Raw genomic sequence first — 16280 nt, 5'->3', positions numbered from 1 at the left:
CCGGCACCTTCAACTTGCCCTCCCCTCACATCTCTCCTAAGGAGGAGGCTACCTTCCTCCTCCACCTGATCCCCCTTGGGTGCCCCATTCGAAAGCGAGCCAGAAAAGCGGGACCAGGGTGGGTGGACGGCAGACATGAAACATGGGCAGCCTCCTAGACGGCTCCGCCCCTGGGACCAGGGATGGCTTCTTCTAAGTGGGAGTGTTGATGTGAGCAGGTGAACTTGCTTGTGTTCAGTGGGGGCCTGGTTCCCTGGTTCCCAGACACCCCGTGGCATGGGTCCCGGCCTCGTCAGCTTACCCTTTGCAGACCTGCCCCCAAATCCAAGGAATCAGCAACGTTTCCAACGTCTATGATCCGCAGTGACAAATGATCACTCATGACTTCTGAGAACCAGGGCTGATGGGCAGAGAGCCAGATAAGGAGCTGACCCTCTCTTCTAGGTTGGGATGATGCAAGCCTGACTGTGAGTCAGACACCTCTAGGGCAAAGGGTATTAAAGTGCTCCAAGGGTGGGATGCATTGTATTTTCCAAAGATGGCTAACCAAAGTCTACCCTACCCGTGTGGGCCTGGTCGTCTTCAATGTCACTAATGGAGAGGTGGGGTCCGGTTACCTCCCCTGGGACATGCGCGCGTGTGTGTGTGTGTGTGTGTGTGTGTGTGTGTGTGTGTGTTTGCTCCAATCATTAGAACATGGTGATGTGTGACTTCTAAGGCTACGTCATCAAAGGCTACAGCTCCGGGGCGCGTGAGTGGCTCAGTGGGTTAAGGCCTCTGCCTTTGGCTCAGGTCATGATCTCGGGGTCCTGGGATCGAGCCCCGCATCGGGCTCTCTGCTCAGCGGGGAGCCTGCTTCCTCCTCTCTCTCTCTCTGCCTACTTGTGATCTCTGTCTGTCAAATAAATAAGCAAAATCTTAAAAAAAAAAATTAAATGTTCAAAGGCTACAGCTCCTACTTCTCTCCAGCTAAGATCTGAGCTCCTCTTGATTTTTTAGTGTCTCGAGCAAAATACATTTTGTCACCTTTTAACCCATAATAGCTGGGAGAGCACACAGCTAGAATCAAGGGAGACATGGTGGCCAGAGAAGCGAGGTAGGAGACGCAGTTGGAAAGGCTGGGCTACCGAGCCCAGGGCACTTTGGCCGTGTGATCCTCCCAACAGAGGACAAAGCCCTCCAGTGCCTTCGAACTACTTTTCTCTCTTGTAGACCAACAGAAGTTCTGTCTACTGATGCCCGGGGTGACTGCTGAGAACGCGTGTTAGTCACTGCTCTGTGGGCTCTGTGGGCTCCACGGGCTCCACTGAGCCAGCTCAAAGCTATCATTGTGCCTGGGGTTCAAAACCGTCACCCCCACAAAAAGAGGACAGAGCTCACCTGTGTGGTGAACGAAGCTTAAAGTCAAAGCTGCCTGGAGGTGGGATGGGCCAGCCCCGAGGCAGGGAGCGTCTCATTGCTGGCGGCGTTCAGGGGTGGGACGCCCCTGTACCGCATTCCGTTCCTGAAGTACACTCGACTTACAATCAATGGTACACACTTCGGGTGTAAATTTGGTGTTTTGTCCTGTGTCTATACCCACGAACCCACAGCAATTATGAGCATAAGTACTGACGTGGGAAACAGAGGCAGAGGAACATTCGTTAAATTTCCCTACTTCTCTCCGGCTTGTTGGTGGGTCCTTGAATCAGGCAGAGGGACCCTGCTCTAGGGACTCAGCTGCTTTGATGTTGATGCTTGGCTAAGGCCATCCTAGCCCGACCCTCAGGATCCTGTAAGTCCACTTCAACATACAAAAATTCTTTTGGAGACTTCCGAGATGCACTCTGGTGGTCATCCCCCAAGCTGTGGCCACCGAGACACGTCCGCTGGGTCTCAGGACTCGGGTTTGATTGGATGGTAATAAATGACCTTCTCCCAGCAACAGCGGGTCCCCTCAGGGTCCTAGAAGCTCTGTTTCCAAAATACCTGGGAGGCTGACTCTACCGTAATCACCTCCCAACTTGGAAGCATACAGTGGGCCACACCTCATGTCCCCAGGGCAGCTTTCTGCCCACGGGCCCTGTCCTGTGCTTTGACAAAACCACCTTTTTGCACCAAACATGTCTCAAAAATCCTTTCTTGGCTGTCGTGGCTTCGAACCCTAACATCTTTCCTACACCAAGGGGGTGTGGGCCCAAGTGGATACCAGGGAGAAGGGACTCCGGGAGAGGAGGGTGACCGCGGGGGGAGGGGTACAATCAGCTTGTGCTTCCAAATCTTGGGCAGAACTATCTCTCCTGAGTTGAGAACGGCGTAACATCTTACATCTAGAATTGTCATAAACGTCTTAATACGGACAGGTTCTGTTCTAAGGTTGCTGGCTCACTGGGACAGTGGGGTGGCCTACCGACTTGGGGATTGTTATGAAGGCGGCCCTGGTTTCCCGTGAACGGTACGGTCACCAGGAAGGGAGCTAAGGGATGTATCAGGGGAGGATCCCTTTAACATCTGCCTATTAATACAGCCTGACTTCAGGCCCACTGTGTGCCAGGCTCCGTGCTAGGCTCTGGGGATAAACTGACGAGCAGATCGGTCATGGCTCCTGCCCTCTGAGAGCTTTCCATGTGAGGGGGAGGGCAGCGATGAAGCCGGAGGGACAACGCCGTGTGTCGAGTGCCCTGAGTGCTGTGGGAGCACGGGGCAGGGGGCCTAGGACAGGGGAAAGGTCAGGGAGTCTCCGCGCATGGGGGATGTCGAAGCTAGGATCCGCTTCGTTTCCCCCGTGGGGGCGTCCTTCTTCACCCCTCCCAGCTCTAGCGACCCATCTGGATTCCACAAACGACAAAGCGCACTTTGGCCTAACAGAAGAACCCAGCTCAGCAAGTACAACTGAAAAATAAATCTCTTTTATTGCCCTTCTTTCCAAGTCATCAAAACCCCCCAAGGTGTCCACTCCCACCATCTGTCTCTAGCCGGAGGGGCTGGCCCTCTGTCTCCCTGCTCCTCCTGGAATCTGGGAAGGGCTCTAGGCCTGGGCTGCGGTAGCCACCACACCAGGCTCCAGGGTTAGGCTTCTAGCAGATGTCCAGAGGCATCACAGGAGCCCCATGACCCTGGAGCAAGAGGGAAATCCATCGGATGGGCCCTTGCATCCAGAGGAAGAGGCTGAGGCCCAGCGAGCAGTCCGCGGAGCCAGCGTCACGGCAGGGGCTGGGTCGGTGGGGAGGTACCCCGCTCTCTGTCACCACCCCACGTCTCCCAGAGCTCCATGATGAGGTAAGGGTGGGTCTCCTTCAGAGCTTGGTAGACTTGATCCTTGCAGGCCGGGTCCCAGGACCTGCTGAACCTGAACAGCTCCCGCATCTGGTTGGCGGCCGTGGCCTTAGCGCGCACCCGCTCGTACTGCTCTTCACTCAGCACCTGCCCCAGCAGCTTGTCAAGTACGGGGTCCACTGTTGTCACTCGAGCCACCAGCTGCTCCCGATGCCGGTCCAGAAAGTGCAGCGAGGCCAGGGCACCGGGGGGCGCGGGCGAGGCTGGCCACAGACACAGAAGAGTTCCCACGGAGGCTCCTACCCTTTGACCCCTCCACGTCACCCTCTTGGGTTCTCTTCACTCACTCCCTCTGCACTCCTGCCTCCTTCTCCCCCCGCAAAGGCATTTGACCACCAGAAGGTCCAGCATTATTCGGCTGGAGCTGGGGGTGGGGTGGGGCCATGATGGGGCCCCCTCTGAGGCCATCCAGCGTGGAGAGACCCCCTTCTCCTTCTGTGGAGGAGCTTCCAGGGCCCCCTCCTGGGCAGGAGTAGGAGGACAAGGAGGGTCCTAGGGCCCCCGCCACCCTCTAAGGCCTGGTCCCTGTCGGGGATGCAGCAGTGGAATCCCCTCCTCTCCTTCCCCTCCCCTCCGGGACAGACAGTGCGCCCCAGACTGCCCTGGCGCTGGGTCTCCAGCAGCTGATACTGACCTGCGGGGGCTGGGGGGACCAGAGAAGACGTGAGCTGGAGGTCCCCTGCAGGGAGACAGAGACGGTCTGTGAGGGTCCTTGAAACCCCTGCCCACACTCTGATATTCTTGGATTCTGACCAGCAGCTAGGGACAAGTTCTGGTCATACTCTGGAGCGAGGGCTGCAGGAGTCCTTACAGATCGCCCAACTGAGTCCCTTCCTTGTGCATGTGGGGAAACTGAGGCCATGCTCATAGAGAGAGACACACACACACCAGAATCCCAGAAAACACAGTTTAGTCCAATCTCGGGCTGAATGGATCTCAGGTCCCTCACTACATCACATGGACTATTTCAAATGTCCCTGCCTTGAGTGGGACTCCACCTCCTTGTCCTTGTTTGGCCTGGGGTGCACAGACCGAATCTGTCCGTCCTGGATTTCAGTGTCAGAATCAGGAATTAAGAAGCACGACCGAGAAACTCTTAGCACTTGGAAGTAACTGGTGAGTTTCAGCAGGAAGGACACACAGACACCCACCCGTGGAGGTCCTGGGGCCCATCCAGACTCATCACCAGCAGGAGCAAGCACCGACATAGGGAGGTGACCAGGATGGCAAAGAATTGAAAGACCGAGAGGGAAGAGGACACTGGGAGAATCTGTAGCTATTAACGTACTGAAGAGCGGGTGGTAGGGAGACCGCGCTCATGGAAGGACCCAGATTAGCCTGTCGGATGCACCCCGGTTGGCCTGATCCTTTGCACCCTGTAACTCTTCTGTTCTTGTTCACGAGAAACTTTGCCAAAGGCCCTGTGACCCAAATCCACTAGTTCGAGGGCAGCGTGGCACCCCGTGGCCTGTGGTTGAGAGCCTGCGGCGGGCAGGAGGGGTAACCCGAGTTTGAATTCTGCTCATACACGCAGGCCGCACGCCGGCACCGGCTGCTTCCCGCCCCTGAGCTCCCCGCCCTTGACTTTACCTGGTTTCACCAAGGCTTCCCACACCACAGCGCCACTTCCGTCTTTCAGCTGCAGCCTGAGACCCGACCCCAAGTCTCCAACGTAGAACTCAGAGTAGAGCTGGGGTTGTCCGGGGCTGCGGTAGCAGAGCTCCAGCTCCTGCGGGGAGAGGCAGCAGGCCAGTGAGCGCGTCCTGGGGCGGCGGGTTCCGCTGCGCTGATAGTTCACCGCCACCTTAGAAAGGCTCTTTTCCTACTTTCCCCGCAAATCCCGAGTCGGGGTCGGGGGGGGGGGGGGGATGGGGGGGTGGGGGCGGGGCGGGGAGCGCCACGGACACCGCGTGGACGAGTCAGGACGCGCCTGTGCATACGCGGTGGCACAGCCTAAACCGGGCCTCTCCCTCCGCCGCCCCGATCGTGACCCCGAACCCGCGCCTCGCCCACTGCTGGCCTGTCTTCTCAACGGGTCCTAAACGTGATCCACTATCAGACCCCTCCGCTGGCTCCGCTGGCCAACGCACACCTAGTACAGGGCGGATCCGGACGTCTTCCCTAATCCCTCCTCTCCCCACCACGTGCTGAGTCCTGTTGGCTCCGCGGCCAACGCGAGTCACGAGCCGCAGAATCTGGGCGTTGGTGAAGACTGGACTCCGCGGACGCACGTCCGGGGACCCGACATTGTTGGTCTCCTTGCCAGACGCCGGCCGAGGGGAGCTAGAGGCGGCCAGCCCCCCTGCAGTGGGGCTCGGGGTTCTCACGCACTGACCTGAGGCTGCGTCCCCGCCACCCAGTCCTGGGGGGGGGGGGGACAAGCACGATCTCATGGAATGGCCCCTTCGGATAGGTCACTGTGAGACCACGAAACGCCAAACATGATCCTCGCAGAACGCACCACTTGCTTTCCCACTTACAGCTTCCTCCCTGCCTCGCGTGGCCCGCCTGGAGATGCGGGGTTTGCCGAGGCTCTCGGCTTGGCCCTCGCCTCTGGAGCATGTGTCCACTGTTTTCCCCGCTCCCCGGATACTCCCCAGACACTCCCCAGGGCGCAAACTCTTGGTAAGCCTTGCCCATCCTGATTCAGGCCCCTTCCTCCAACCGGCCTCCTTCGTGGGGCTCTTGGAAGCCCTGCTCCTCATCGGCCTGCCCGAGCTGCCCGCCCCGGGGGTTCCCCCCATGACCGCTGGCCCGCTCACCTTGGGGATTGCTTCTAGCGTCTCCGAGCTGGACACAGTGTAGCGGGAGCCCAGGTAGAGGGAGGCCAGTGGGGGTGGCTTGCGGATCTGCACGAACTGGAACGCCTTCTCTTCGTCATTGATGGCCTGCGGGGCGCACAGAGCGGAGGTCAGGGGAGCGGCTGCCACCGGGCTCAGCGGATGGTCCACGGAATTCCATCCGGCGGAATGTGTCTGAGCCTACAGAGGCAGTGCCGCTACGAGTCTGTGTGGGCGGGGGTGGGGAGGGTGGGGGGGTGGGGGGGGCTGCTCTGCCCTCGCAGCCTGCTGCCCGGGAGCCCTGCACGGGGCCTCTGCGAGGCCAGGTGGGACTTGGGGCACCGCTGGAGAGGAAGTGGGGGGAGGGGATGGAGGTGGTTTGGGCAGCGATGCCTGGCAAGAGGGTCCCTAAGCTGACTCATGGAAGGTAGCCCAGGGCCCACCCTGTTCCTGCTTAGCCGTGAGTGGGGGGCTCTCTGGCTGCACCCCATGTCTGCCCACAGCCCGTGCTGGCCCGGCCTTCCTGGCTCCCAGGGCCACCTTCCGAACACAGCAGTCGCTGGGGATCAGGTAGAGGTGGAAGACGGTCTCGTCCGGGCGCGTGTGGTGGTAGAGCAGCACCATGGAGGTGATGGGGAGGAAACGCAGGGCAGCGTGGATGGTCCGCAGGAACACTCCTAGGGGCGAGAAGCTGGGGTCCTCCAGGACTACGTGGTACAGCTCCACCCTGGTGGGCTTCTCCAGCAGCATCCCTGGCTCTTTAAAGTGGGCCACCTGGAACAGGGAGGTGTCCACACAGCCCCCTGCCAAAGCACAGCATCAAGACACAAGGTTTAGTGCCCTTGTGGGGTCGGGCTGGGCTGGGGCAGCAGGTTTTGGGGATGAGGGCTGAGTGGCCTGTCTGGGGCTGGGGGCGGGGTGGGGGGCGGTCCACCTTGACCTGGGGCCTTTAGACACTGTGGGCCATCCTGTCTCCAGGGCAGGAGCACGGCAGGAACTCTCTGAGCCAGGCCCACACCAGCCCCAGCCCCTGGTCCCGGCGCCGGTGCTGGAGGAAGTGTGGGGGCGGGGGTTGCTGGCCTCCAGTAGCCATGCTGGCGTGGACCTTGACGGTGAAGGCCGGCAGGGGAGGCCAAAAGGGGCACCAGCAACAGGAAGGGACGGCAGGGAAACAGAGCCACTAGTGTGGCATGTGCATGTGTCTTCTGTTTTGGGAAGAACCTCCTCTTCCCCCGTCCTGAGGGTTTCGGCGGGATGGAACAGGGCCTCCCTTGCCGGAAGCCACTGCTCCCTGCAGCTGAGACACCCTCATTGGCCCCAGACTGGCCCCCCGGGGTGCTCCTGAGGGGCCTGGATCTGGAGGCAGTGGAGCGCAGGGGACGAGGCCGGGACACTTCTGGCAGCCGGCTGCGGTGGAGAGCCCGGTGGCCGTGGCGCTGGTAGGAGGGTCTCGTGCTGTGGGCCGAGGTCCCTCCCTATCTTTCTTGCTGCCACTCGGGTGTCTTGGCTTCTCAGCACCCTCTGCTCATTGTCTTTTCCTTCTTCTTTTTTAAAGACTCACTGCCCAGTCTGTCGTTAAACCTATCAGCGACCCCAGAACCATCCTTTCCCACCGACGGGAGGTGTCTTTGTGCCAGTGGGTTGCAGAGAGAATAGGAGCGATGTGAGGAGACCCGGGAGTGAGGAACTGCTTCTGGCGGGCCTCCTGGGAGATGTTCAGAGTCGCTGTCGAGAGCAGGGGCTTCAGATATACGGGGCTCAGGGACTCCTCTCTGAAGATGTCCGGTAACCTCTGCCCTGTGACAGGAATGACCTTGGCACTGCAGTCCTGGAGATTGCGGCCCAGCACGAGGGGGCACAGATGGCAAATAGGACAAAACAGAGAGCATCCCGAGCGCCATTGGCCTCCTTGTCCAGCCTTGGCCACTGCTGCCCCCGCAGTCCAGGACCCCGTAGTTGTTCTGTGGCTGGTCCCGCGGCTCTGCCCTCCCCGTGGAGCATGTCATTGGCACCTTCCAGGCTCAGGTGCACGGCCGAGGAGGAGGAGTAAAGCAAAACTGTCCTGGTCGAGGAGGAACATGGGAAGGCGGGGTGTGGAGCGCTGTCCCGCAGGGCGGTCAGGGATGGGGGCTGCCGGGGTCTGAGTCCCGGTGAAGCACCCCTGGCTCTGAAGGGCTGACCAGTTACGTGGCCTCCCTGTGCACCAGCAGCAGCACAGGGCCCACGAGAGCGGAGGCCACGGTCTCTCATTGCTGGGCAGAGCCTGCTGTCCACTCTGTCCCTGACAGGGCACCTGGAAGCCCCCAGGCCAGGGTCCCCCTCTGTGGAAGGGGCAGGAGGGTTGTCGTGGGTGCCTACACCCCCCTCCCAGTTTCCCCATGTGGACGGGTCTCGGCACCCCAGGGCCTTCTTGCACCTGCCCTGCCCCTGCTTTACTCTGGAATCTTCCCCAGTGACCCTGTCTGTCCATCCAGACGCCCCTGGGACCCCCCCCCAACCACTTGCTCCTGGCCCCCATGCTGTCTTCCCACAGCGTCAGTGGTTCACACTGAGCCTGTGTGGTCTTGACAAATGACCTCCTGGGTCCCCAGAACCGGCCACGTTTTGTTGGATTTACCCACACGTGTCTTCCCACGTCTGTGGTGGGTCCCTGCTGCACCCCACTCCTTTCCACTGCACCCAAGGTGCGTCGTCCTTTAGGATTTCCTCCCACTGGGATTTGTTTGCGGAAACCTCTCTCAGTTTTCGTTTGCGTTAAGCATTTCCACCATTGTGCTCTTCTCTTGGGAAATGACTTCTCTGGGTTTGCAATTTTCCGATGCACGTTTGTCATGAGGGAACCTTGGAGACACGTCCAGAGCCATGTTCAGAAAGCAGTGGTCAGCCTCGGGGCCCCACCCTGCTGGGCGTGTGTCTGTCCTTCCGGCAGCCACCGTGACTTTCCCTTAGGCTTCCCTTTTCCAGTCTCACTACGATGGGTCCAGATTTCTCTCTCTCTCTCTCTCTCTTCTGCTTTCAATTCTTTGGATTCTTTTCATCCTGAGAACGAAGTCACATCTTTCAGCAACGGTTGACATTTCTCGGACGTTTCTCTTCTTCGAGCACTGCTCCTTCTCCGTCCTGTCCCTCTTGTCCTCCTGGGTTCTCACTAGACGGGTGTTAGACCTTCTGACGGTCTCTTCCACACCAATGAATCCTCACTCTTCTCACATTTTTAAGTATTTTCTGGAAGTTAGTCTGTTTCAGAACTTGGTAAGGAGGCCGTGCGTCTCACATGTATTTTAAGGACTCCTTCTTCAAGGCATGTGTAATGTTGTGATTTTATGTGCAGTGTCTGGGAATTTCCGTGTTGGACGTGTTTGTGGGGCTGATTCGGGGACCTGCCATTTCCACTGGCTCTCGCCCGCGGCGCCTCGTTCACTGCCTGGGACGTTCCTAGCGGGGCGCTCGTGGTCGTTGGGACTTTATTGGGGGGGGCAGGCCCTCGGGGGGGAGAGAGGTCGGGGAAGTTACGTTGTTACCCTTCAGGACTCCGTAGCCTCCCGGGAAGCCCCTGTTCGGGGCTTCGGCTCCCAGAGGGTGTCTGGCGACACGGGGTCTCCCCTGCCTGAGGTGTTAGTCATGCGCTCCCTCGGGTGCTTGTCCCTGGGAACCCCAACAGCCCCATTCGCTCCTTTGCCCTCACTTTGTACATAGCCTGGTCTCTTCAAAAACCGCCACCGAACACGCGGCCCGTTTCCTGCTGGGACCGTGAGGGACCCGACCTGGGTACGGAGCTCTGAGTAGATGCCATTCTCATTAGTTATCGAGGAGAATGCTTCCTACATAGGGAAACTTTCGAATCGTTCAGGCAAGAAGAATTATGAGACGGGGAGACCAAATGCTTCAAAAACAGAGCCGCCCAGATCACGGCGAGCCCCCTCCGTCCCTCTGAGGAAGCCACGTGCTCCTCCCCCAGGACGTCGCGCCCCCCCAGGCCCCCCCATGCCCCGCCCCACTCACCTCGGAGGTCCACGAAGTGGGGGAGGTACACAGTCGCCACGACCCCTGGCTTGACCTTGATGTCAAACAGAGGCCCGACCACCATCCAGCTCTGTTCCCAGGCCATCTGGTGCAGGAACTTGTCTGAGGCACAGAATTCAATGTCGATGGTCGCGGGCTCTCTCACCACGAAACGGAGACCTGTGCTGGGCCAGCGGTAGGAGCCAGCCATGGGCAAGTGAACTCTGGGGGGAACAGGGAGAGGGGGACACAGAATGACCCTATTCCATTTCACCAGACCCTGTGCAGGGCACTGGGGATCCAGGGGAGTGGCATGGACCCAGACGTCGCAGTCCCAAGGCCTGGGCCGAGTCCCAGTGCCTTTGCCCTCTGATGACCCTGGGCCCGTCTCTGAGCTCCATGAACCGTGTCCTCTGTGGACGGGGATGACAGACGCGCCCATCCCAGAGGCGTGAGTGCTCAGGGACCCGGGGCACGCGGAGAGATGAGCACACGCCTGGCGGCAGTGACGTTTCCGTCCTGATGATGGCGATGAAACAGGAGAGTGTTCTCCTTTGTAAAGGCCTCTCTGCCAATGATTCGTGCCGGTCTGGTCTACACCGTGACACGAACACCCACGCTGGGGAATGAAAACAACTCTGCAGGGGCCTCTGGCCACGTTCCCAAAGCTCCCCATGCAGCGAGCAGTGGGGCCATGGGCGGGCGGGGTCCGCAGGGGCGAGGGCTGCGGAGCCGTCTCTCCCCTGAGTCGTAGAGGAGCTCACAATCGTGACGGCAGATGCCACGGCTGCCCGTTGTGGGCATTAGTCCGCCGGGACATGCAGGCCCCCTGAACACCGCCTGGGTTCGCGCAGACCGGAAGGACTCGCTGTAAACACGACACCTGCTGATGGTTGTCATGGTAACAGAAGAAAAGGTCTTTCTCCACCTTTTCTTTGAAATGCATCACGAAATATTTAGTGGTAGAGTCGCCTGATAGCGTGGATTTATGAAACACTCCACCAGGGGCGCCTGGGGGCTCCGCTGGCAAAGCGCCCTCGTTTGGCTCGGGTCGCGGCCTCAGGGTCCTGGGCTCCCTGCTCAGCGGGGGGCCTGCTTCTCCCTTGGCTCCCACCCACCCTCCACTTGCGCTTGCTCTCAAAGAAACAAATAAGTAAATAAAATCCTCGAAAGGCTCTAACAACAGAAGATGGGAAAACGGAATAAATTTGGCGAGACGGCTGTCCGACCTGGGTGACGGGTAATGCAAGTACCTTGGACCCCATTTCTGCTCACGGTTGAGAATTTTCACAGTGGAACCTCCTTTTCCATGATAAAAGCACGGACTGAGGATCTCAGCCTTGTCCATGCCTGCAGGCTTGGAAGGGGAGGGGACCCCTGTGCCATGGGTGTGGTGGGGGGAAAGGTGTGAGGACGGTGACCTGGGAAGCCAGCCCTGGACAGCAGGCCTCCCCCACACTCACCGGTGCAGGCTTCTGTCTTTGTCAACCATCTCGATGGCCACAGGCCCCAGGGGGCCCCAGAAATCATCCTCAGTCCCCAGAGACCCCGTGTGCTGCAGGTCCTCTGGAGGGGCAGGAGAAAGCAGACCGACGAGTCCCTCCTGGGCGACTGGAGGGGAGAGTCCCTCTGGAAACAGGCAGGAGAGTGGCTAGCTCTAGGTTCTCCTGTCTGGCCGCCCTGGCCCCTCACGGAGAGACCATGGCGGGGCCCCTCCCAAGGCTGGGCTGCCTGGCCCACAGCGGGGAGGGTCTGAAGCCTCTGTCCCTGCTCTTGTGGCTGCCTCCCTGCTTGCTTACTGCCTGAAGAGAGGGCCAGCCCTGCTGCCTCAGCCCAGCACAGCCCCAGCCCAGCTCCTGCCCTAGCCCAGCCCCTGCCCCAGCCCAGCCCCCAGGCCCTGCCCCAGCCCCAGCCCAGCCCCAGCCCAGCCCAGCCCCACACACCCATCCAGCAGTGTTCCGCTTCCCCGCATGCTACAGGGGGCAACTGTGAGCTGAACGTGGATCAAAAGATGGATGGCGGGGACGGAGAGGTGACTTTCAGGCCCCAGCCCCCCAGGCTGGGACAGAGGGAGGCCAGAGTCCTGCCAGACTCTAGGACTGGACGGCTTTCCATGGGGTAGGTTCTCCTGGGGGAAGCCCGCCCTGTCCCATGCCAGCGGCAGGGGTTGGAGCCACCCCTCCATGATGCTGCCAGCCTGGACCCCTCTACTACCTGACTCTTGTCTGTCCTGCTCAAGTGAGGATGTGCCGCTCGTCTCTCCCTCGCGTGGGCCCTCGTTAGGCATTGTCTCGCGTGGGCCCTCATTAGGCATCGTCTCGCGTGGGCCCTCATTAGGCATCGTCTCGCGTGGGCCCTCGTTAGGCATCGTCTCGCGTGGGTCCTCGTTAGGCATCGTCTCGCGTGGGCCCTCGTTAGGCATCGTCTCACGTGGGCCCTCGTTAGGCATCGTCTCACTCGGCTTCCTAGACACAGAGGCCTTCATTCTCCTGGGATCTCAGAGGAAGCTGGGCCGTCGCCATGACGTCCTCGCTTACATTCCGCTTGTCCCAGCTTGAACGTGTGGCCAGAGTCCAGGCTTCTCCAGTAGCCCCTTCCTTGGGAATGACCCTGTGAGGACTTATTTAGAAACTGTCCCTGCTCCCCTTCCCCCAGGGGATTTACAGGTAACAAAGCCCAGATACAAAGGTGGGTCAGGCCAGGTGGAGACATCCGATCAGTGGGGGGATGCATATTGTCTCCCTGGTTACCAAGGAGTATGGGCCCTGTCCTCTGGGAGCCCTTTTGGCGCCAATCCCAGTCAAGGTGTAATAGGCTGGTTCAAATGTCTACTAGGGTAAATTGTAACTCGATTGGTCACCTAGCATCACTGTGGAGTTTCCTGTGTGTGTTACAATCTCATTGGTCACCTGTGTGTGGCCAGGCCCGACCGCATGGCCTTTGCCCTTAAAAGCTAGCCTGTGAAACCGAGAAGGGTCGCCCTCTCTTGGAAGAGGTGCGGCCCCGAACGTTCGGTTAGATTCTTGATGCTTGGCGCGAAATAAAGCTTTGCTTGACCTTCGCTTTGTATCAGTCTCGCTCCTTTAATCACGGACCCATTATTGGGGCATAACAGACCCCATCTGCTCAGCGCTGCATGGCAGAGCTGGAACCAGGGGTCCTCCTGACCCCCCACGGCCCCTCCGAGGGCTGACAGGTCACTTGTCATTCCCCAAAAACAGAATTTACATTTCTAACACATCCCCAGGCGCTGCTGGTGCTGCTGGTCGGACCAGACCAGACGTCACTCAGAACGGGGCACAGCTCCCCGCACTCGGCTGTGCTCTGTTCCTCGAAGGAGCTGAGCTCCGAGCCTTTCCTCTGCCCAGAATCCGCTCCCTTCTGGGCCCAGCAAACAGCTCCCGTCATTCAAGGCTCAGCCCCGCTCCTCAGGATAGGGTCAAACCAGCCCTGAAATGCGCTTCCAGTCCTCCTAGGGGTGCCGACTTGGGCTGGGGGTAACCGGCACGAAGTCCCCGTTCCCTGTGGCATGCGGAAGCCGTGGCGGGTCTGCCGGGAGCCGACGCTCAGCCTTGCGTCCTTTCCCTCCGGACTGTGGGTGAGCACAGCAGCCGCCAGCGCGGGCACCAGCCACAGTCAGGGCCGAAGTGCCCCAAACAGGGGGAGCAGGGGGGCTGCAGCGCATTCCCCACGGGGAAGACTCTGCCCTGGGCTCGCCCCCCAACCCCCAGCCTGCATTGGTCTGGTCCCAAGCTTCTCGCTCTTTGTCTTTGCCTCCCCCTGGAGGTCACTGTTCCTTGTTCCCGGCCCCACCCAAGTTCCTGGAGCCTCTGTCCTGGTCTCCTCCCTGGTCCTCCCCCAAAGCCACTGGTTCTATTTGCATAAACAAACGGTCTTCTTCCCGGCTCTGTCTGCCTCCGCCCCATCTCTCAGGGCCCCAAGGACTCAGCTAGGGCCTGGGCCAGCCCCGTGGGGCTCTGGGTCTCCCCTGCCCCCAATGCCCGTACCATCTGCTGGGGATGAGCAGCGGCGGTTTCTCGTCCTCCAGGGCTCGGAGCATCCGGGTCACCTCCTCACTCAGCCGGGTCTGGTCCAGCCTGCGGGCACACAGGAAGCCTGGTTCTCCCGGGCTGTTGGTCACCCCGTTGGGGTCTCGGGGTGCTGGCCTCTGACATGGGTGGGTTGTCTCTGCGTGTGTGAGCCACAGACAAGGCGGCAGGCGAGACACTCCGCGCCCTGTCTGGGGAGGCGTGTGCCCCACTTGTCCCTTCTGTCGGAGCCGTTCTCCCCTGGGGGGTAGGCGCCAGCCCCAGGGTCGTCAGGTGTCTGTGTCAGCTTTGGGAGGTTCCTGTGTACCCCGTGCAGCCCCCGGTGTCTGGCTCCCCAATGTCCAGTCCCCCACTCCCTCCGTCTGAGAGCCCAGGCTCTGTAGACCCCCTCCGAGGGCCGAAGGGAGCTGCCAGGGGCCAGGGCACGAGGGTCTCTGAGTGAGGCGCCCCCCCCACACCGTGCTGAGTGCCCCAGGGCCAAGCCAGGGGCCGCAGGGAGGGGTGTCGCCAGAAAGATCAATAGGCTTGTTTTCAGGCTCTGGAGGAAGGAGGTAGAGAGAGCCCATTGGGGACAGGACTCAGGGCGCGAGGGAGGGTCACCAGCTCTGCTCTGTGCTGGTCCTGCTGGGGGGGCCATCCCCCCTGCCGGGGCCGCCATCCCCCCTGCGGGGGCCGCCATCCCCCCTGCCGGGGCCTGGCCGGCTCCTGCTTCTCCTGAGGTCTCGGCCTCTGGGCCCCCCAGTCCACTGCATCCTCCCCGACCCTACAGACTCAGAAGACCTTCACTCTCCCTTCACAGCCCCCGTGGAGCTCGAACGTACCCATTTGTGCCTTAGCACATGACTCGCGTCCCTTTGTTCCCGCTGGAGTGTGGCATCAGGAGGGCAGGGCCCCCGTCCGCTTGCTCCCTCCTGTGGCCTCAGAGCCTGCCTGGGGCTGGGCCCACGGGAGCCCTGCGGGTCTCCTCACAGTCGCCCACCTCGTTCCTGATGATCACGCCGCCCCGTCCAATTCTCTGCCCCGACCATCCGCCCTCTGACTCTCCTTGGACTCCCTGCAGCTCACAAGGCAGAACCGTTACACAGATGTGGACCGCAGAGTCTCCAAGGAAGACCTCCCCATGCCCCACGGCCCAAGTCAGTGTCGGAGCGGGCGAGGAGCCCCTGCTGACCTACATTTACGGGTCCTTCTCCTTCTCCCGTCCACTGCTGCCTCTACCATCTCGCCACCCTGCATGCCTCCTTCTCCCCAGCCCCTGCCGCGAGGCTCCCGCAGGCCTTACCACAGGAGCCTGAGCTGGCAGGTCGGACGCCTGAGGCCTTCGCAGAGCAGCCGCACACCGGCGTCCTCCAGCTCATTCTGCTGCAGGTCCAGCTCCGTCAGCCTGGGGCTGGCACTGAGCGCGGAGGCCAGGGTCCCGCAGCACCTAGACGTGAGGCCGCAGCCGACCAGCCTGTGGAGGAGACGTGCCCCTGTCGCTGTCAGCATCCCGGGCCCCTGTCCTGGGGAGACCGTGGGCTGGTTTCCCTTTCTGGTGCCCGTGGCCCTTAGGAGGGTCCGGGGCCTCCCCTTCTCCCGTGAGACTCCCCCGAGCCGCCCACCACACTCACCCCACTGACGGATCTGCCCCAGGGCCCCTTGCACGGGGGCACCAATCGTGTCGATGGGCACCCAGAGCCAGCTGACACGGCAGCCCCGGGGGAGCGAGGGCCTTCCGTTCTGCTCTGTGCTCCCCAGTGCCTGTCTGCCCCACGGATCTGGGGTAGCTCCCGCCCCCTCCCCAATCCACCCGCACAGACGGCCAGTGAGGACAGTCACCGCAGCCTGTGTAGCTGGCAGCCCGGCTCTTTCAGCCCGTTGCAGAGGCTCTCGACTCCTAGGTCCAGGAGCGGATTGAAGCTCAGCTCCAGCTCGGTCAGGGTCTCAGGGGTGTCCAGCACCCAGGCAAGGCCTATGCAGCCCTCAGCTGTGAGGCTGCAGTGGGTCAACCTGTGGGAGACACGTGACACCTTCGCCTCCCGGTGCTTGGCTCCCGTGCAGCCCCGCTCCCTCCCTTCCATCTCTGAGACAACCCGAGGCTCTTTCCTCCTGCCCTCTGGCCTCTGCTCTTCCCAGCACCCCGTCTTTCAGATCA

At 60.9% G+C, this 16280-nt stretch overlaps 1 protein-coding gene across 1 annotated transcript in view; it reads right to left on the bottom strand.

Annotated features, from left to right (window-relative positions):
* Positions 1–3417: 3417 nt before the first annotated feature.
* NLRP1 (NLR family pyrin domain containing 1) overlaps positions 3418–16280 on the bottom strand; it is a 33465-nt gene continuing 20602 nt past the window's right edge. The window contains 13 exon segments of the mRNA XM_032319861.1: positions 3418–3690; positions 3692–3781; positions 3783–3994; positions 4906–5044; positions 6078–6203; positions 6636–6898; positions 10098–10321; positions 11561–11726; positions 12312–12453; position 12707; positions 14105–14194; positions 15429–15599; positions 15965–16135. Of these exon segments, the coding sequence (XP_032175752.1) occupies positions 3595–3690; positions 3692–3781; positions 3783–3994; positions 4906–5044; positions 6078–6203; positions 6636–6898; positions 10098–10321; positions 11561–11726; positions 12312–12453; position 12707; positions 14105–14194; positions 15429–15599; positions 15965–16135 (1891 nt within the window). The 3' untranslated portion in view covers positions 3418–3594.

This window comes from Mustela erminea, chromosome 18 (genome assembly GCF_009829155.1).
Source record: "Mustela erminea isolate mMusErm1 chromosome 18, mMusErm1.Pri, whole genome shotgun sequence".
In the NCBI taxonomy this organism is placed as follows: Eukaryota; Metazoa; Chordata; class Mammalia; order Carnivora; family Mustelidae; genus Mustela; species Mustela erminea.
Note: the sequence above shows the minus strand (reverse complement) of the source record. Positions and strands in the feature narration are given on the sequence as shown.